The 17142-nt window shown below is 43.7% G+C and overlaps 1 protein-coding gene across 1 annotated transcript in view; it reads left to right on the top strand.

Annotated features, from left to right (window-relative positions):
* The window catches only part of LOC310635553 (venom factor-like), a 156409-nt gene that overhangs the window by 5878 nt on the left and 133389 nt on the right, over window positions 1–17142 (top strand). The window contains exons 2-3 of the mRNA XM_083354609.1: window positions 7248–7443; window positions 15334–15496. Of these exons, the coding sequence (XP_083210735.1) occupies window positions 7248–7443; window positions 15334–15496 (359 nt within the window). The remainder of the gene's footprint in view (window positions 1–7247; window positions 7444–15333; window positions 15497–17142) is intronic.

The raw sequence follows: 17142 nt of genomic DNA, 5'->3' as shown, positions 1-17142 counted from the left end.
CCTTGCCCAGACCAGGTCCCCCATGTTGAGAACCCTGTGTGCTGGTGATGATGATGATGATGATGGTGGTGGTGGTGGTGGTGGCCTATCCATCTCAGCTGCTACTCGGTCCAGGTGTAAACGGTCCAGCTTGGTGATGAGACGCCGTCCCCATCGAAGTTCTGCTGGGCTCTTTCCGGTAGCAACGCATGGTGTAGTGTGTTGGGCGAGTAGGAATTTCGCCAATCTGTGATGCCAGTCCCTGCTAATGATGCGCCGGAGTGCGTCTTTGGTCGTCCTTACCATCCCTTCAGCTTGCCCATTGGTCGATGGATGGAAGGGTGCGGAGGTGGCGTGCCTAATCCAATTCGCCTTCAAGAACGCCTGGAAATCATTAGCGGTAAACTGAGGCCTGTTATCAGACACAATTATGTCGGGGAGGCCGTGTGTGGCAAAGAGAGCTCTGAGCACCTGGATTGTCCTACCCAAGGTCATATTGGGCACAGGGACTACCTCCAGCCACTTGGAGTGGCTGTCCACTACTACTAAGAACAGTTGGCCCTGAAATGGCTCTGCATAGTCAATGTGGATGCGGGACCAGGGTGTGTGTGTGGCCTCCCACCTGTGTACTGGTGCATGTGGCATTTCTGGCCTGGCCACCAGAGGTAGCTTCTGGCCAGTGCCTTCATCCTAACCACCCCCGGGTGTCCCTCATGTAAGGAGTCCAATACCTTGCCCCGGACTGCGATGGGAATAATGACCCTGCTTCCCCAGAGGAGGCAACCCCTGTGCGTGGAGAGCTCGTTGCACCTGGTGAAATAGGCCTGGAACTCAGGCCCTGGGGACTTGTCCTGCCACCCTGTGCAAACCCATGCGTGTACCCTGCTCATGATGTTATCGGTGGCTGTGTTGCTGGCAATGTCCTTGGCATGGACTGGGCATTCTGGTAGTTCCTGCAGAGCTAGGATCAGTGTTGCTGGTGCCGGGTCTGGTTCAGTGGTGTCAATGGGTAGCCTACTTAGGCCGTCTGCGTGGCCCATCTCCTTCCCTGCCTTGTGCACCAGCTGCCTGTCCGTTGTGAACAGGCCCAGGAGTGGTTTGTGGTCCGTGTAGACAGTGAACTCCCTGCCATACAGATAATCGTGGAATTTTTTAATTCCTGCCACGATCGCCAGGGCTTTCCTGTCAATTTGGGCGTAGTTTCTTTCTGTTCCAGATAGCGTCCTGGAATAGTAGGCTATGGGAATTTGTGCCCCATTAGGCTCAAGGTGACTGAGTACTGCGCCAACACCATAAGGGGATGCATCGCATGCGATGCATATGGGCTTTGTCTCGATGAAATGGGTTACTGTGGACTTATCCAACAGTAGTGCTTTTAAAGCCCTGAAGCTTTGGTCGTGGGCAGAAGTCCAGACCCATGCTGCCTGCTTGTCCAGTAGCCTGTGAAGTGGCTTTGCAATGGCTGCCTTGTGTGGAAGGAATGCATGATAGAAGTTAAGCAGGCCCAGGAATGCCTGTAGCTCCACCTTGTTCTTGGGTGTGGGTGCCAGTTTGATTGCCCTCACCTTGGACTCTGTGGGGTGGATTCCCTTGGCATCTACCCTGAATCCCAAGAATTCTGTGGAGGGAACACCTATGCTGCATTTCTCCCTCTTTAGCTTGAGGCCAGCTGTGCGCAGCCTGGACAGTACCTCCCTCAGCCTACCTGCCAGCTTGTCTGCTGATGCTCCTGCAATCAGGATGTCATCAAAATAGGGGCAGACTCCTGGGATGCCCCTGAGTGTTTTCTCCATGACTTCCTGGAAAATGCCAGGAGCTACGCTGATCCCAAACTGCAGCCTGTTCACCCGGAACACTCCCCTGTGTGTTACTATAGTTTGAATGTCAGCTGTTGCCCTGGTAACCGTGAGTTGCTGGTACGCCTGCGCAAGATCGAGCCTTGCAAAAATGGCGCTGCCTTGGAGGGAAGCGAGAACGTGGCTGACCGTGGGGACCGGGTAAGCGTGCGGGTTTAGGGCGCGGTTCACTGAGCACTTGTAGTTGGCACAGATTCTTATCTCCCCATTGGATTTGAGCGGGGTGATGATTGGGGTTTCCCACTCCCCCCATCTATGGGCTCTAAGATTCCCTGGGCCACCAGCTTATCCAGCTCGCACTCGATTTTGTGTTTGAGCGCGAAAGGGACTCGCCGCGGCCAGACCCTAACAGGGGGAACGTTCGAGTTAAGCTTGAATGAGATGGGGGACCCTGTGTACCTGCCCAGTGTCCCGTTGAAGACGTCTGCGAACTCCTTGCAGACGGCCTCGATGGAGTTTCCCTGGATCCGGTGGATCCCGGAGACTGTGATTCCCAGGGCCTCAAACCAGTCCAAACCGACCAGGCTGGCTCTCCGGCCCTCTACCACGACAACCTCCAGGTGCTCTTCGTGACCCTTAAAGCCCACCGAAACGGTAGCCTCCCCCCTTACCTTGACCGGCGAATTCTGGAAGTCGGTCAGGGCTAAATTTGTAGGCCGTAATTTAATCCGCTGCTTGCTCCGGCTATTAATATAGTTAAGGGTCTCCTCCGAAATGATGGAGACCGCGGATCCGGAGTCAAGCTCCATGCTGCAAGGAACACCTTGCAAGCGGATTGTTAACCTAATTTTGGGTTTGAGCAGCTGGCGGCTACCCATGTGGTTAATGGCCAGCCGGTTCTCAACATAGCCAATTCGCGTTTTGGTCAGGGCCCCAGTACCTTCGAACGGTGATTCCTCCGTTTGTAGCTCGTGGATCTCTTCTCGGGGGCGGCAGCTACGACAGACCACGGCTATGTGGCCTGTTTCTTGCAGGCCCGACACGTGGCCGACCGGAACTTACAGAGGCTGCGCACATGGTTCCCACCACACCCTGCGCACTTCTGAGGGTTGGTGGCATTGCTAGGAGGCCTGGGCTTGTCTGGGCATCTGACTCACTGGTCGGGGGTCGACTTCCGCTGGAGGAGGTCGATGCTCTGCTCGTCCACGGCTGTGGCGACCTGCCGGTGGATGCTGGCTGCCTGGCTGCCGGTCCGGGTTTCCTGGACTGCTTGGACGGCCCCGCAGGCCAGGATGGCGTCTTCGGCTTCCTGGAGTGAAACCTCCTCTCTTTCAAACAGGCGCTCTTGCAGCTGCCTGTCTCGTAGGCCGCAAATCAACCGGTCCTGTAGCCAATCCTCCAAGTTCGAAAACTTGCAGGCGACGGCGGCTTCTCGTAGGGCAGCGAGGAATTCGGCACCGGACTCGTCAGGGCGCTGGTCCCTTTTTTCGAACTGTGACCTCGTGGCCACTTTGGAGTGCTGGGGCCGGAAGTTGGCGTTGAGCTTGGCAACGAGGTCCCGGTACGCGACGGTATTGATGGCCTCTGGGGCGAACAGGTTAGTGGCGATCTCCAGGAGTGCTGGTCCCCAGATGCAGAGCAGGGCTGCCGCCTTTGCGCCGTCCTCTGAGATCTGGTTGAAGAGCATGTATAGTTCGGCATGAGCCAGGTACCAGGCCCATGTCTCGGGGTGGCAGGTGTCAAATTCGTGGGGTTGTCCGGCCCTTGCCATCGTGGTGTTGGTTTCAGGTCTTGAGTCGCGGATGCGGTGACCGGTGTGGTCCGGTTGGCTGGCGGTCGCATTGGGAGGAAGGGAAGATCCTCCTTCCTTCAGCATGCGGTATGCTCCCCAAGTGACTTCAGCTCCTTGTTGGCAGCAATCCCACCTTCGTCGCCACTGTTGTGTAGTGGGTCCGACGCAAGGAAGAGACGCCAGCCGGAGTACGTGTTCAGCTCTTTATTGGCAGGGGGTAGCGTACTGAGGGATGAGGGTTACCTGGCCTCCTTAAATACCTAGCCAGGTAGGCGAACAGCCAATGGGGTTGGCCCTAGGTTTCCCACCGAAACTAGGTTTCCCGCCAAAACCGTTCAGGCCAACGCCCCCTGGTGGCTGTTGCTATGCAGGTGCCTGCATACATAACACCCTGAATGCCTTTAAGTGTCCAGGCCTGTGGCACTGAAATAGACATTGTCGTCTGTGGAATGAGTTCAGTCTTCTGTAAAATAGATTTGGGCCCTACCGCTAGAGAGGAAAGGGTAGCTGGACATGGGATGTGGCACATTCATCCTTGAGGGATGGATGATGCCCTCAGCCATGAAGGAGATGGTAATGTATTTCTTTGTCAAGAATCCATCACTTGACCTGGCTATTTAATACAACTATTGACTGTTTTAGCATATAGTTTATAGTTATAGTTTTATTTAATTTATATACCGCCCTTCTCACTAGGGACTCAGGGCGGTTCACAGGGCATATAAATAACAATACAATACAATACAAAAGTTAAAAAAGATTAAATCAATGCCCAGTTAAAAACAATAATACTATTCTAACAACAATTTAAAACCCAAATCCCCCGTCAGGCCAGACCAGCTAATTCAAATAAATGGGTCTTCAGGCCACGACGGAAAGTTCAGAGGTCTGATGCCATCCGGAGCTCCACCGGCAGTTGGTTCCACAAAGCCGGGGCACCCACAGAGAAGGCTCTCCCCCTGGGGGCCGCCAGTCGGCATTCCCTGACTGGAGGCACCCTGAGGAGGCCCTCTCTGTGGGAACGCACAGGGCGGAGGGGAGTTGACGCCTTTAGGTGAGGTGGTTGAAATATAAATACATGGGAGTATATTTCATATAAACTTTTATATAAAACCTTTGAGCTCTACAGTGGTGGTGAATCTATGACACATTTGTCAAATTGACTCAGCACATTTTTGAGTGAGATGCCAGCTTCACCAACACCCAACAATTATTCTTGAAAGTGGTTTTCAGTGGTCAGTTCTTGTGTGGGGAAGGAAGGGGTGCTCTAGGTGCCCACCTTTCACCAGAAAGTCCCCTTAACATGGCCTTCTCAGTAGCAGCTTCTTCACTTTGGAGCAGCTTTATCCCCAAATTATTATTATTATTTTCTCTGTTGCCTTGCAAGTAAACTGAGTGCTTCAGTATGGAGATACATTCCTTGTGTGTCTAATCGCACTTAGCCAAATAAAGTATTCAATTCAACTCAACTCAACTCAACTCAACTCAAATGCCTATCATTCAGGAGGAAAGGGAAAACAGTCCTTTCTTTTAGGGGTTCTGGAATGGGGGACCCCTCATTAGACGGGAATAATTTGCATGGATTTGAAAGGATTGATAAAGAAATACATAAGTAAATGCAATTTCTAATACTGTTTACATTAACCACCCCAAGCACTGGAGAATTTTGATAGCGGGAGTCATGCATGAGTTTCTAATGCCACTTCATGGCACATAGGAACAATATTTCTTTCTCAGAAATGGACCCCAGCTTTAAATTGGCTGTGCCATTGCAGATTCCTATCCTGCCTCTATTGCATCTCTGCCCAATATTTTGCCATCACTTGACTTTTCTACACATGGGCAACAGCCAATTCTGACAATAATTTGATCTGTACACTCTGATATAATAGTGCAAGTGTAATCATTATTAGCATTTATTATGTCTGTGTGGGGATACATTCCTGCAAGAACTATTGATTACTCCAGTCTCCATATTCGGCATAGTTTGTAGTAGTAATCAGGTAGCTCTGAAAAGCCAATTAATTTACATTGCAGACAGTTTATGTGAAACTGCACACTTATCAGATTACAAGGAGAAAACTTCCAAAGGCTTTCAAATTGCTCTGTTTAAAGGCAAACAGAGTGAGAGCCAGTAAAATGTGATTCAAGATGTCAAGATATGTTAATAAGGCATTTGTTAAAAATATATAACATGAGATTGATTTAATTTACACAGCCTTAATCTCCCATTCACATAAGATAATGTGTTCATTAATCTGCTATCTAAAAATATTTTTCTTTTCTCCATTGCTTTGCTTTTGCTTTTGTAATAAATAAATATTACAATAATAAATATGCCTGTGGTGTTAGCAACAAAACCTCCCATTTCTTTCCCTGCAAGTTCTGTAAAGGCTTTCAACCACTGACATTCCATTATTACAAAATGGCAACACAATACCATTCTCCTCATGGCCCTTACTTGGGGCTGACAAACTAAACCAATTTTTTAGAACCAAAGGCTGCCTTTGGAAAATGCTGGATCAAGTAGGTAGGTGCTGCTTTAACACCAGTATAGCCAGTTTGGTGTGGTGATTAAAGTGCTGGCCTGGAAATCAGGAGACTGTGAGTTCTAGCGCAGCTGAGTGACTTTGGGCCAGTCCAGTGGTGGGATTCAAATATGTGAACAATCAGTTCTCTGTGTGGATGCCCCTTCTGGAAGTCCGTTCTGGGCCTGTGCAACAAAAAATTAGCTCCCAGTTCTGCTGAAATGGTGCAAACCAGCTGAATCCCACCACTGGGCCAGTCCCTTTCTCAGTCCAACCCACTCACAGAGTGAATTTTGTGGGGAAAATAGGAGGCAGGAACCTTTTATAAGCTGCTGACTTGAGTTGTACAAAACAAAGGCAGGATATAAATTTAATATTGGTGAACCTGATTTAAGACTCTCTGTAGAAGAGGAAACTGCAAACCCAAGCAACCTCTCTATGTGCAGCAGCCCAGGTGCAGAAAAACATAAACCAGCGCCCAAAACATTGTAAATTTCCATCTTATTTTAGGCAAGGGTTGGGGGTTAAAGATGGGCATCCCTAATTCCCAAAAAACAGCTTGATCTCATTTTGTCAGAATTTAGCCATTTTGCAGCCAAATTTCAGCAATGTAATTTCAGATGCTGAGGTCTGCAGATGGGGGTTACTGCAGGACTGCAGGCAGGCTGGGAACTGCCTAACCTTGGATGAAGGCACAATTCTATTTTTCCTATTCAAATCTGAGATCAAACACTGTTCTTTCCTGGAAAAGGTTGTCCTTCTTTTAGCTGCAAGGGGACACTGCATTGTTCATTATGTTGTGTACACTCCATTATGCCCTAGCTACATCATGATCCATATGGCTGTTTTTTTATTTATAAGGCATTTGGTTTTGATGTCAGCTGTGATAGACGTTGATCACATCAGAATACCACACAGTAATGGTCAGTCCCAGTTTATAATTAAAAAACAGCAATTTAAAAATGCAATAAATTTACTCATTTTTCAAATGTATTTGAAAGCTTTCTTGGTCACAAAAGGGTAATTCAACAGTGATGTTTAACCATTTATTTCTTCACTTTTCTAAAAAAAGAGATTATGGAGATGCCTCATCAAATGACTCGCTTTTGCTAAGCAGACTAACTCAGGAGATGTTCTTTTCCTCTTCTGCAGCTACACCCTCATCACCCCTGGTGTTCTGCGAACCAACACAGAAGAGACAATTTTGGTGGAGGCCCATGGAGACAATGCTCCAAAACAGCTTGACATCTTTGTTCGTGATTTTCCACGAAAGAAGCAAATCTTGTACCAAACCAGAGTAGATATGAATCCAGGAGAAGGAGGCATGCTTGTCACTCCAGCTATAACGGTGGGTGTATGGTGATGATTGCAGTACAGTCTGTTGTACCCCTACAAATAAATAAATAAATAAATAGGAGACTTCCGGTGGCGGCGCGGCGCCGAAGACAGCCTCTCTGAGTTATTTTCGCCCGAAACAGTGCCGATCAGCTGTTCGGGCGAATTTGAAGCCCCCTCCTCGGGAGAAGAGGAGGGGGTGAGCTCCCAGGTAGGGGTAGAGTTCTCCAGGGCCGCCTGAGCTTATGGCTTGGGCGGCTGAAGGATTGAACTCCCCCGTAGCCTGGGCTGCTCCCAGCTGGCCAGCGCCTCTGCTCCTGATTTCTTGGAGCAGAGCCAGGCGTCTGCGACCACCCCTGCCTGAAGGAATGACTATGGATTAAAGGAGCAGGCAGAGCGATACAAGAGGAAGGGTGAAGAGGATTATTATATTTTACTCTCCAGCTTGATGGACTTTTTTGGATTATAAATCTGAAGTGAAAGTGCGTCACAATTGGTAAAAGATGGCGGCTAAACCACCCCCTAAAACTCTTCAGAGTGCTGGAACTTCTCCGGTGCAACAATCATTACTGCAGGCGCTGCATCCTCCTGATGTATTGACATCAAAGGACTTACAAGATGCTCTTGAAAAACACACCCAGGTAATTTTGGAATCAATTAATGATAGATTTGCACAGATGGAGGAGAAATTGGAGAAATTGGAGGAGAGAATGGAGGAGAGGATGGAACAGAAGTTCAGAGTGATGAAGGTAGACATCTTGTCTTCAGTGTGTAAAGTGGCTCGTTGTGTGGAAGAATTGGAGGAAAAGCTAGAAGATTTGACTCAAAAGAATGCTATATTAGAAGCAAAAGTATTGGAGAACGAAGATAAAATGGAAAAGGAACTGAGTCTTGCTCAATATTACCAGATGCAGTTTGCCATTAGAATTAGAGGCTTAAAGGAGAATATTAAGGAAGATCTAAAGCAGCTGGTTTCTGAGGCTTTCGAAGTAGTATTGAAACAGCCAGCATCTGAAATAAAAGGAGGCATGGATAAAGTGTTTCGTGTGAATTCATGGATTGCTGGACAGAGAAAGTTGCCTAGAGATGTGGTGGTATATTTTGCAAAAAGGGAAACTAGAGATGAAGTTATACGAGCTGCTTATGATACTAAAGTTGTGATTGCTAATCAAGAAGTTTTGGTCTTAAAAGAAATTCCTCCAAAGATTCTAAGGAGAAGGAAGGATTTTACATTTCTTGTGCAAGAGCTCAAGCAACGAGATATAAGGTTCAGATGGGAGATCCCAGTTGGGTTGATGGTGACGCACGAAGGTAAAAGGTACCGTCTGGTTACTGTGATGCAAGCGCGTGATTTCTACAATAATGTTTTAAATGCAACGCCATTAACACTTCTGGAAGCTGAAAAGGGATCTGGAGAAGGAGTGCATCAAGAGGCCGAAGATGGTCAGATAGAAGACAACGGTGTTGGAGGAGATCAAGATATAACCTCGTCGGATGATTCTATAGAACAGAGGGTGATGCGTGCTGCTGCAAAACGATCTAAGAAGAGAAAATAGCAGGATTTGCAGAAGTCTATGGAATTTCTACGATGTATTTATAGTCAAGTATGGGAGGTGGGAAAAGGTTTGGGTGTAGACGCAATATATTTTTATATGTGGTGGTTTTGTGGAAAGGGTGAGCTCTTTTGGATTAAAGTTTGGTGGAATATACAGAAGATTCTCAAATGGAGGTTAAAGTTTTGTTCGCAACCTTTTTTTTGTTTGGAATAATTATAGATGTGGCACTGGAAGAGGAACGGCCGATTATAGAAGAGTTGACTTTAAAGTTTTCGGATTTGGTTGAGGTGGCGAAGATTTTGGTTAATTTGAAAGATTATCTGTAAGAATGTTATATCATGGAATGGACAAAATGGATGGAGTCTATTTAGGATAAGTATAGGGTTGAGAAGTATTATGTAGTATTTGAATAACTCTTTTTTCCTTTTTTTTTCTTTTTCTTTTTCTCTTTCTATCTTGGGGTTTTTTTTCTTTTTTTTTTGTTTTTAATATATATTTAATACTATTAAGGTTTGTTTTATCCTATATAAGCTAGAGAGTGTTTCTTTTTTTATTTTAGTTTTTTATATATATTTAATATTGTTAAGGTTTGTTTTATCCTATATAAGCTAGAGAGTGATGGATTTTAGAATTTATAGTTGTTAGTATATGGTTGTTTATGTTTGCTTTTTTTTATATATATACCTTGTATTTAGCTCTGGGAAGTCGGGGGGGGAGAGGGGGGGAGGGGGGGAGGTAGGGGGGGAGGAGGGAGGGGGGGAGGTAGGGGGGGAGGAGGGAGGGGGAAGGGGGGTTTTTTAAAGGAAAATTGTATCTTAAAACTTTTCAATAAAATAAATAAATAAATAAATAAAAATAAACCCTGCAAGCTAAAATCCTGTCCAGCCTGGCTTGAGGGGAAGTCCTATGCAACTTAGTCAAACATGACTAGATTGTCAGATATTGATCATATATATGTATTTATTTTACAGTCCTTACTGCCACAATTGCTGAAAGATTCTCAGCAGCATTTCACAGCAAACAAGTAAAATATAATAAATATTTAGATCAAAATCAATATCAAAACCAAAAATTAACCACAAGATAAAATCTGACAGATAACAAAGTATAGCAAATTAATGGTTAGTAAAAATAGGGTATCAGTGGGCAAAAGAGCTGAATTTTCAGATCTAGTATATAGACATTTCAGGAAACTCCAAAGGCTTTTGGGCAACCTCTGTTCTCCCTGACTCAGAAAGGAGAAATTGGGTTAGTCTGATAGAACTATGTTCACTCTCAACATAATGTAAGGGGGAAAAAAGAAGAATGCTGAATAATATATGTCTGTGACCAATTTGTTTCCAACAGTCCTGGATTTTCCAGAGGGCTACAGTGTTGAAATGTTATTCCCTGACCAAATCCCATCCCAGGTTTCATTAACTGCAACTCTGCTATGTACTTGAGTCCAAGCAATGTCCAAGCAATGTCAGTCCCGTTTGGACTACTGTAACGCTCTCTACATGGGGCTGCCCTTGAAGACCACTCAGAGGCTTCAACTGGTGCAGAATACGGCCGCGTGAGTTGTAATGGGGGTCTCCCGATACTCCCATGTAACACCTCTACTCCGCGAGCTGCATTGGCTTCCGGTTGCCCTCCGGGTGAAATTCAAGGTGCTGGTTATCACCTATAAAGCCCTGCATGGCCTGGGTCCGGGGTATTTGAGGGAACACCTGCTGCCGGCATCAAATGCCCTTCGCCCAGTGCGCTCCCACAGGGAGGGTCTGCTCAGGGTCCCGCCGGTAAGAGATTGCTGGCGGGTGACACCCAGGGATAGGGCCTTCTCAGTGGGGGCGCCTGCCCTCTGGAACCAGCTGCCAGTAGAGATGAGGACTGCCCCCGACCTCCGATCATTCCGCCGGGGCCTGAAGACCTGGCTCTTTGAGCTCTCGGGCCCAGGCTGAGGAGAAATTTATTTTAATTGGGGTTTTTAATTGTACAGGGTTGGTTTAATCTTTTTTAAATTGGTTTTTTAACTTTTGTATGGTTGATTTTTAACTCCCTGTAAACTGCCCTGAGTCCTCAGGGAAAGGGCGGTATATAAATGCAATAAAATAAATAAATAAATAAACAGCTGCTGTCATCTGAGAAAAGTTCTGCTAAATTTCTATATGCAGCGATTTCCATGAGAAGGCACATTAAATGTCCTAATCTTGCAGTGATGAAATTACAAATTTTTCTGGTTCTTTTCTTGTTTATTCCATTTCTATTTCATCTTGTTTTATTACATCTTGCTCAATTTCCCCCTTTTTCCCCATTGTCTTAACTTTTAGTTTTATATGACTGGTACACTGCTTTTCCTGTACATGATTTGGTAATTGCTGCTATGTTTTTATCTTGCTGGTTAATGACTATATTTAAATAAATCTGTTTTGATTTGATTGACACTAGTTAAATAACATTAGTTTATATTTTCATTTTTTCTTGAACGAGTACGTTTACCTTGTTCTTATTTTGATTGCTTTTTCTTTAAGATGTAATAATTTTTAATGAAATAAATTAAAATTAAAATTCTACACAAACTCTCACTAAATAAGCCCTGCAAGGCTTTGCCAATGGGGTGCCCTCTGCAGGCATTAAACTGCAGCTTGTGCCAGCTGGTTTTAATGGAGTTGTAGAGCTAGAAGGCAGAGGTTGCCCAGTAATTGTTTTCTTGTAAACCTTAGATATTTTATTATTACTATTACTATTACCAGGGCTTTTTTCCCTCATAGAATGCACAGCATGGCGTTCCGGCACCTTTTTATTGCAAAAAAACAAAACAAAAACAGCTCCCTTATTGGCTTTCCTAAGCCTATTGCAGGGCTAGGCAATCTTGGCTCTTTTTTATGACTCGTGGACTTCAGCTCCCAGAAATCCTGAGCCAGCCATGCTGAGGGGAAAGGGAGAGGTTTCTAAGCTGAGCCATGCTGGCTCAGGAATTCTGGGAGTTGAAGTCCTTCAGTCATAAAAGAGCCTGCACTAGAGGAGGATATTAAAATTATTTACAGGTTTACTTCTTTAGGAACTAAACTTTAAGAATCTAAAACAGCTAATTCAAAAAAGCCAACAGGAAAGAACCTCACATTTTTCATCTGGTTCTGTCTTTTGGAAGGTAAAATTAGATAACAAAATAATCTATTTCTTATGTTAACATCTCTGCAATGAAAACAAAGGTAACAGGAAAGAAATGAGAAACATTTTTCTCAATGTAATATGTCTAATTAGTTGATTCTAGAAAATAATAGTATCTTTTGTACACTCTTGAAAACTATTTTGAATCTAAACAATTCTTAAGAATGAAATATTCTTAATTTGGACTTTACTTTTATTGTTTGGACTGTTGTGTGTTTTGAAAAATAGATTATTTAGAATCTAGTTATGTTGCACTTCAGTCTTTACATAGTTAACCTAGTATATACATAACAATATATGATGTTTTCCCTGGTGAGCATAACATCAGTAACAACATTTATTAAAAAGGCTAAAATAATTTCTGGTGGTATTATCTGTATATTAAAATTTTGGATAAGCAGTGATAATGTATCCTAGCAAAAGATGTTACATATGTGCATAAGCGTAGTCAGTAGCATATGCCTTTTTAAAAATATCAAACATGCAAAGAAACAAAAATAAGTCCAAAATATCTGTATTACATCCAGAAATGCCAACTTTGCAACCAATATTTCTCATCCATAACTATGGCACCCTAAGGATACCTGCATACATGCAAATGCTTCTCTGGGATCAGTAACGCAGCAGGGATTGCTTTTTCCTTCCGGTAACATATACCTAAATCCAGTTTATTGCATTTGGCAATTGTACTAAAAAAAATAAGTCTCATTGTCAACCAATATAATTCATTTAATTTCAAATCAAGTGAAAAATTGATTCAAATTATTTTATTAAAACAAATTAATGGCAATTCTTTTATAAGATGTTGCCTCAAACAAAATGAGTTTGACATGCCTGCTCTAGATAGTTGAATGCTCCAAAATAAATTCTAGACCAGGCCTGTACATGCAGCCTACCAAGCACCCTTGGACAGAGCACAGACTTTTTTTTTAAAGTAATAAAATCACCACCACTGCCCTGAAAGTCATGTTGCCTAGTGCCTCCATGGCTTACCATGACCATGAGCTCCAACACTGTAGATGCTCCTCTAGTCACCAAATCATTGATTAGCCCACCAGCATTCATAAAAGATTTTTAATTTTTCAGTGTGGGCCTTTCCCTTCTACAAGTTGCACAGATCTCTTCTAGATTTTCCTCTTGCCTTTCCGAGTTAACTCTTTGGTCTGTCATTGAGCAAGAATTGACTTTGTAGGGAAGCATATTATCATTTGATGTATATTTAACATATGTTCTACCTTTATTTACCAATTATATAATATTTGTATGCAATCCACATGGCGAAGTTTGGCGCAACTTACAATAGAAAAAAATATATTTTTAAAATCATAAGATTAAAACATAAAATCAGGGCTTTTTTTCTCATAGAACGCTCAGAATGGCGTTCAGACACCTTTTTTTGCACACACAAAAAAAGCTTTTGCTCCCTCTATTGGCTTTCGAAAGCCAATAGGAATTGCTGCTGAGCGCACCAAAAGACCTGGCTGGGAAATGTTGCACTGGCTAGTTGTCTGCAGCGAAAGCGAGTAGGCAGGAACTTTGCATCCCTCCCTGCTGCCCAACTACATCATCTCAACTAGGTAAGTAAGAGCGGACAAGGAGTGGGAGGTGGGTTCTGCGGAGTCCATGTGCACTCCTTCCTTGTGCTCACCCATGTCAGCCAGGCTGGTGGCCTAGCTGGTGCTGGACCTGCACCACCGTCGCCTTGCCCTGCGCACCTTAGTGGCCGCCCTGCATTGCCTGGCCTGCACCACCTCCACTGCCCACCCCACGCAGCCCTGCCATATAGAACAGGTCCTGCAGCTCCCACAGCACCAGCCGTGCCGGCTACGGCCCCGGGGGGGAACCCGCCACCAACACCCCTTGCACCTGTGACCACAGCAGCACCACCACCCCACCTCCTGCGCCCGCTAAGAGGAGAGTTCCAGCACCTTTTTTTTTTAGAAAAAAAGCACTGACTATTACTATTCTATTTTACAACTATATATATACACTGAAATAAGAGACCATTCTACTTATGAACAGGTTATGTTTTGAGAATTCACAAGTCCAATCAAGCATATATAAATTAACCTTCTCCTGACTTCCATACCTTCTAGGCTGGAGTTATGGACAGATTTGTTCATCTTGGTAAATGTGTGTGTGTGTGTGTGTGTGTGTATTTGGGTGATCTAATACTTGCCCAATGAAAAAAGTTTCAATGTGTTTGGATTCATGATTCTTCAGGAAGTGGGATGGTGAAACCAGGAAAGTTGATGTGAGGTGTCAGGGCCAAAACCTCAACCCAAGAAAGCAGAACTCTTGGAACACTTTCACTCCAAAAGGAACTTTTATTAGGAGAAGCTGATAAGAGGCATAGAAGGTAGGATCTGAGGTTTTCCCACTCAGATCAATAAAGTCCCAAGCAAACCCCACCCCAATAGTTCATCTGGTCAGTTCAAACGAGCCAATCCCCATGTGTTGAGTCCACTGTGGGAATGGAGCTGATAACGGAGTCCATTCCCATGCCTGTGAAGATGTTGTTGGGTCTTCACACCTTTCTCTTCTGCAGTAAGAGATAAGCCAGATGGCTGGAGGCACATTCCTTTCTCGCCCCAGGTTGACATCAAGGGGAAACAGTTCAAAGAGCAAGGAGATAGAAATAGCAGAGAGGATACATTATAGCAAAGTGAAAGGAGAAATAATGCATCCCATGGAGCCTCCCGCTCCCCCTCAGGAGAAAGACAGAACCCACAGAAAGGAACCCGAAAGGGATGAACCAACCCCCCCAACAAGGAAATGGGTTCTGACATAGGGTGAGAGTTCCCTCCTTCTCCCTCCCTCTTGTTTTGAGCTTGGAATTGGGTGATGAGTTTTCTTGGTGTGTAAATTAAGAGGGAAAAGGCCAGAAAAAACAAGGTGTACTGCAGTGGACAAATGTGGCTTGTAACAGCAGAGTGGCAAGATTAGATCTCGGGGATCCTGATGCTTTCTGCACCAGGAAAGATCAGAAATGTCCTTAGGAGAAGCAAGCAGCAAGTTTTTAAGATATAATATGTCTATGTTTGGCATTCTGTGATCCTCTTTGTTTTAATTTTTGACTCAGTAGTCAAACTTTTTGGATCAATGTTTTAGTTACCTAGGGCTAAGGAATGAGGCCTCAGGTGGCCCTTAATAATGATTAAGTTTGAAGTCTCTGCTCTACTGATCTTCTCATCCAGATTCCTGCAGAAGAACTGGATAAGGACCCCAGGAAAAATCAGTACGTGGTTGTGCAAGTAACTGCTCCTGGGGTGAGACTGGAAAAGGTGGTTCTCGTTTCTTACCAGAGTGGCTTTGTGTTCATCCAGACAGATAAAGGCATCTATACACCAGGCTCTCCAGGTAATCACCTTTTCTGTCTATTGCTTCGCTCTCCTGGGATCCCACTGTGGTCATGTGATGAATAGTACTATAAACAAAACCATTCCTGGGATTTGTCATTGATTTGAGGTATCTCCAGAGAGTGGGGGAATGGAAGAACGTATCTCTTGTGAACGTTGGCATTGAGGATATTGAGAAATCAAGCTTGGAATGTTCAGAAAAGATTTTGAAAAACACATTTATAGGAGGTCCAATGGAATGCAGTCACAAATCAGGAAGAGAATGGAGAATTCCATTCAAGCTATAAATAATGTAAGCTATAAAGCGGGGGGGGGGAGCTTTGAGGGTTATATGAGTGATCTTTAAAAAAACAACCCAATTCTTATTATGCTTCTTTAAAAGAAGACGAAAATTTGTTATCTTAAAAACAAAGGCCTTTTAAAAGCTTTTTAAAAAAGGTAGTGCTGCAATAAACCCATTTGTCAACTTTAAAAATGAGCATGGCCATATGCAAGCCTTGGAGTTCTGTTTTATTTGTCTCTTTTTTATTGAAAAGTTTTAAAATACATTTTAAAAACATAAACTCCCTCCCCCCCATTTCCCCCCCCTCCCCCTCCCCTCTGACTTCCCAGAGCTGAATACAGTATTAACTTTTACAAACTTAATCCAAAATATGCTAACTAACTAAAAAATAACACTTTAAATTCTGTCACACTTTAACTCCCCTTATACATAACTAAATAACTAAATAATAATAACTAAATAATAATACATCTTATAACACTAATGCTCATTCATATGCTAAATGAAACTTTTTAGTCCCATATTTATTCTGAATATAATGATCCATCTTCTCCATTCCAAAATATATCTCTGTTGCGATTGTTCTTTCAAATATGCTGAATTTTTTGCCATTTCTGCCAGTTTTGAAACTTTTAAAGTCCACTCTTGTATCGTATGCAGGTCATCCTTCTTCCAATATTGAGATACCAAAAGTCTTGCTGCCGTTATTAAATTCAACATCAATTTGGTTTCTATAACAGTACAATCTGTAATAATACCCAACAAAAATAACTGTGGAGAAAACCTTATATTTTTCTTAAATATTTTCTGCATTTTCCACCAAATTTTAATCCAAAAAGCTTTAAATTTTTTGCAAGTCCACCATATATGATAATACGTTGCATCATCACAACCACACCTCCAACATTTAGGCTGGTAATTTGGATACATACATGCTAATTTTTTAGGATCTAAATGCCATCTATAAAACATTTTATAAAAATTCTCTCTTAAATTTTGTGCCTTTGTGAATTTTACATTTCTGACCCAAATTTTTCCCCAAATATTCATTGTTATTGACATTTTATCATACAATCTTTAACAAGTTCCGTTTCTGAATCTCTTTTTATCAATGCATTATATATCCTTCTTATATGTGCTTGACTTTGATCTCTTTTTTTTATTGAAAAGTTTTACAATACATTTTTTTAACAAAACAAAACCCCTCCCAACCCCCTCCCCTCTCCCCAACCCTCCCTAACACCTCCCTCCCTTCCCCCTCCCCCCTCCCCGACTTCCCAGAGCTAAATACAGGGTATAAAAATACAAACAATCATAATCTACCTTATGCAAACAACAATAAACTATGAAATCTATCGCACTTT

The sequence above is a fragment of the Vipera ursinii genome (assembly GCF_947247035.1).
Source record: "Vipera ursinii genome assembly, chromosome: 2".
Taxonomy (NCBI): Eukaryota; Metazoa; Chordata; class Lepidosauria; order Squamata; family Viperidae; genus Vipera; species Vipera ursinii.
The sequence above is the reverse complement of the archived record's forward strand: the minus strand, read 5'-3'. Positions and strand labels throughout refer to the sequence as shown.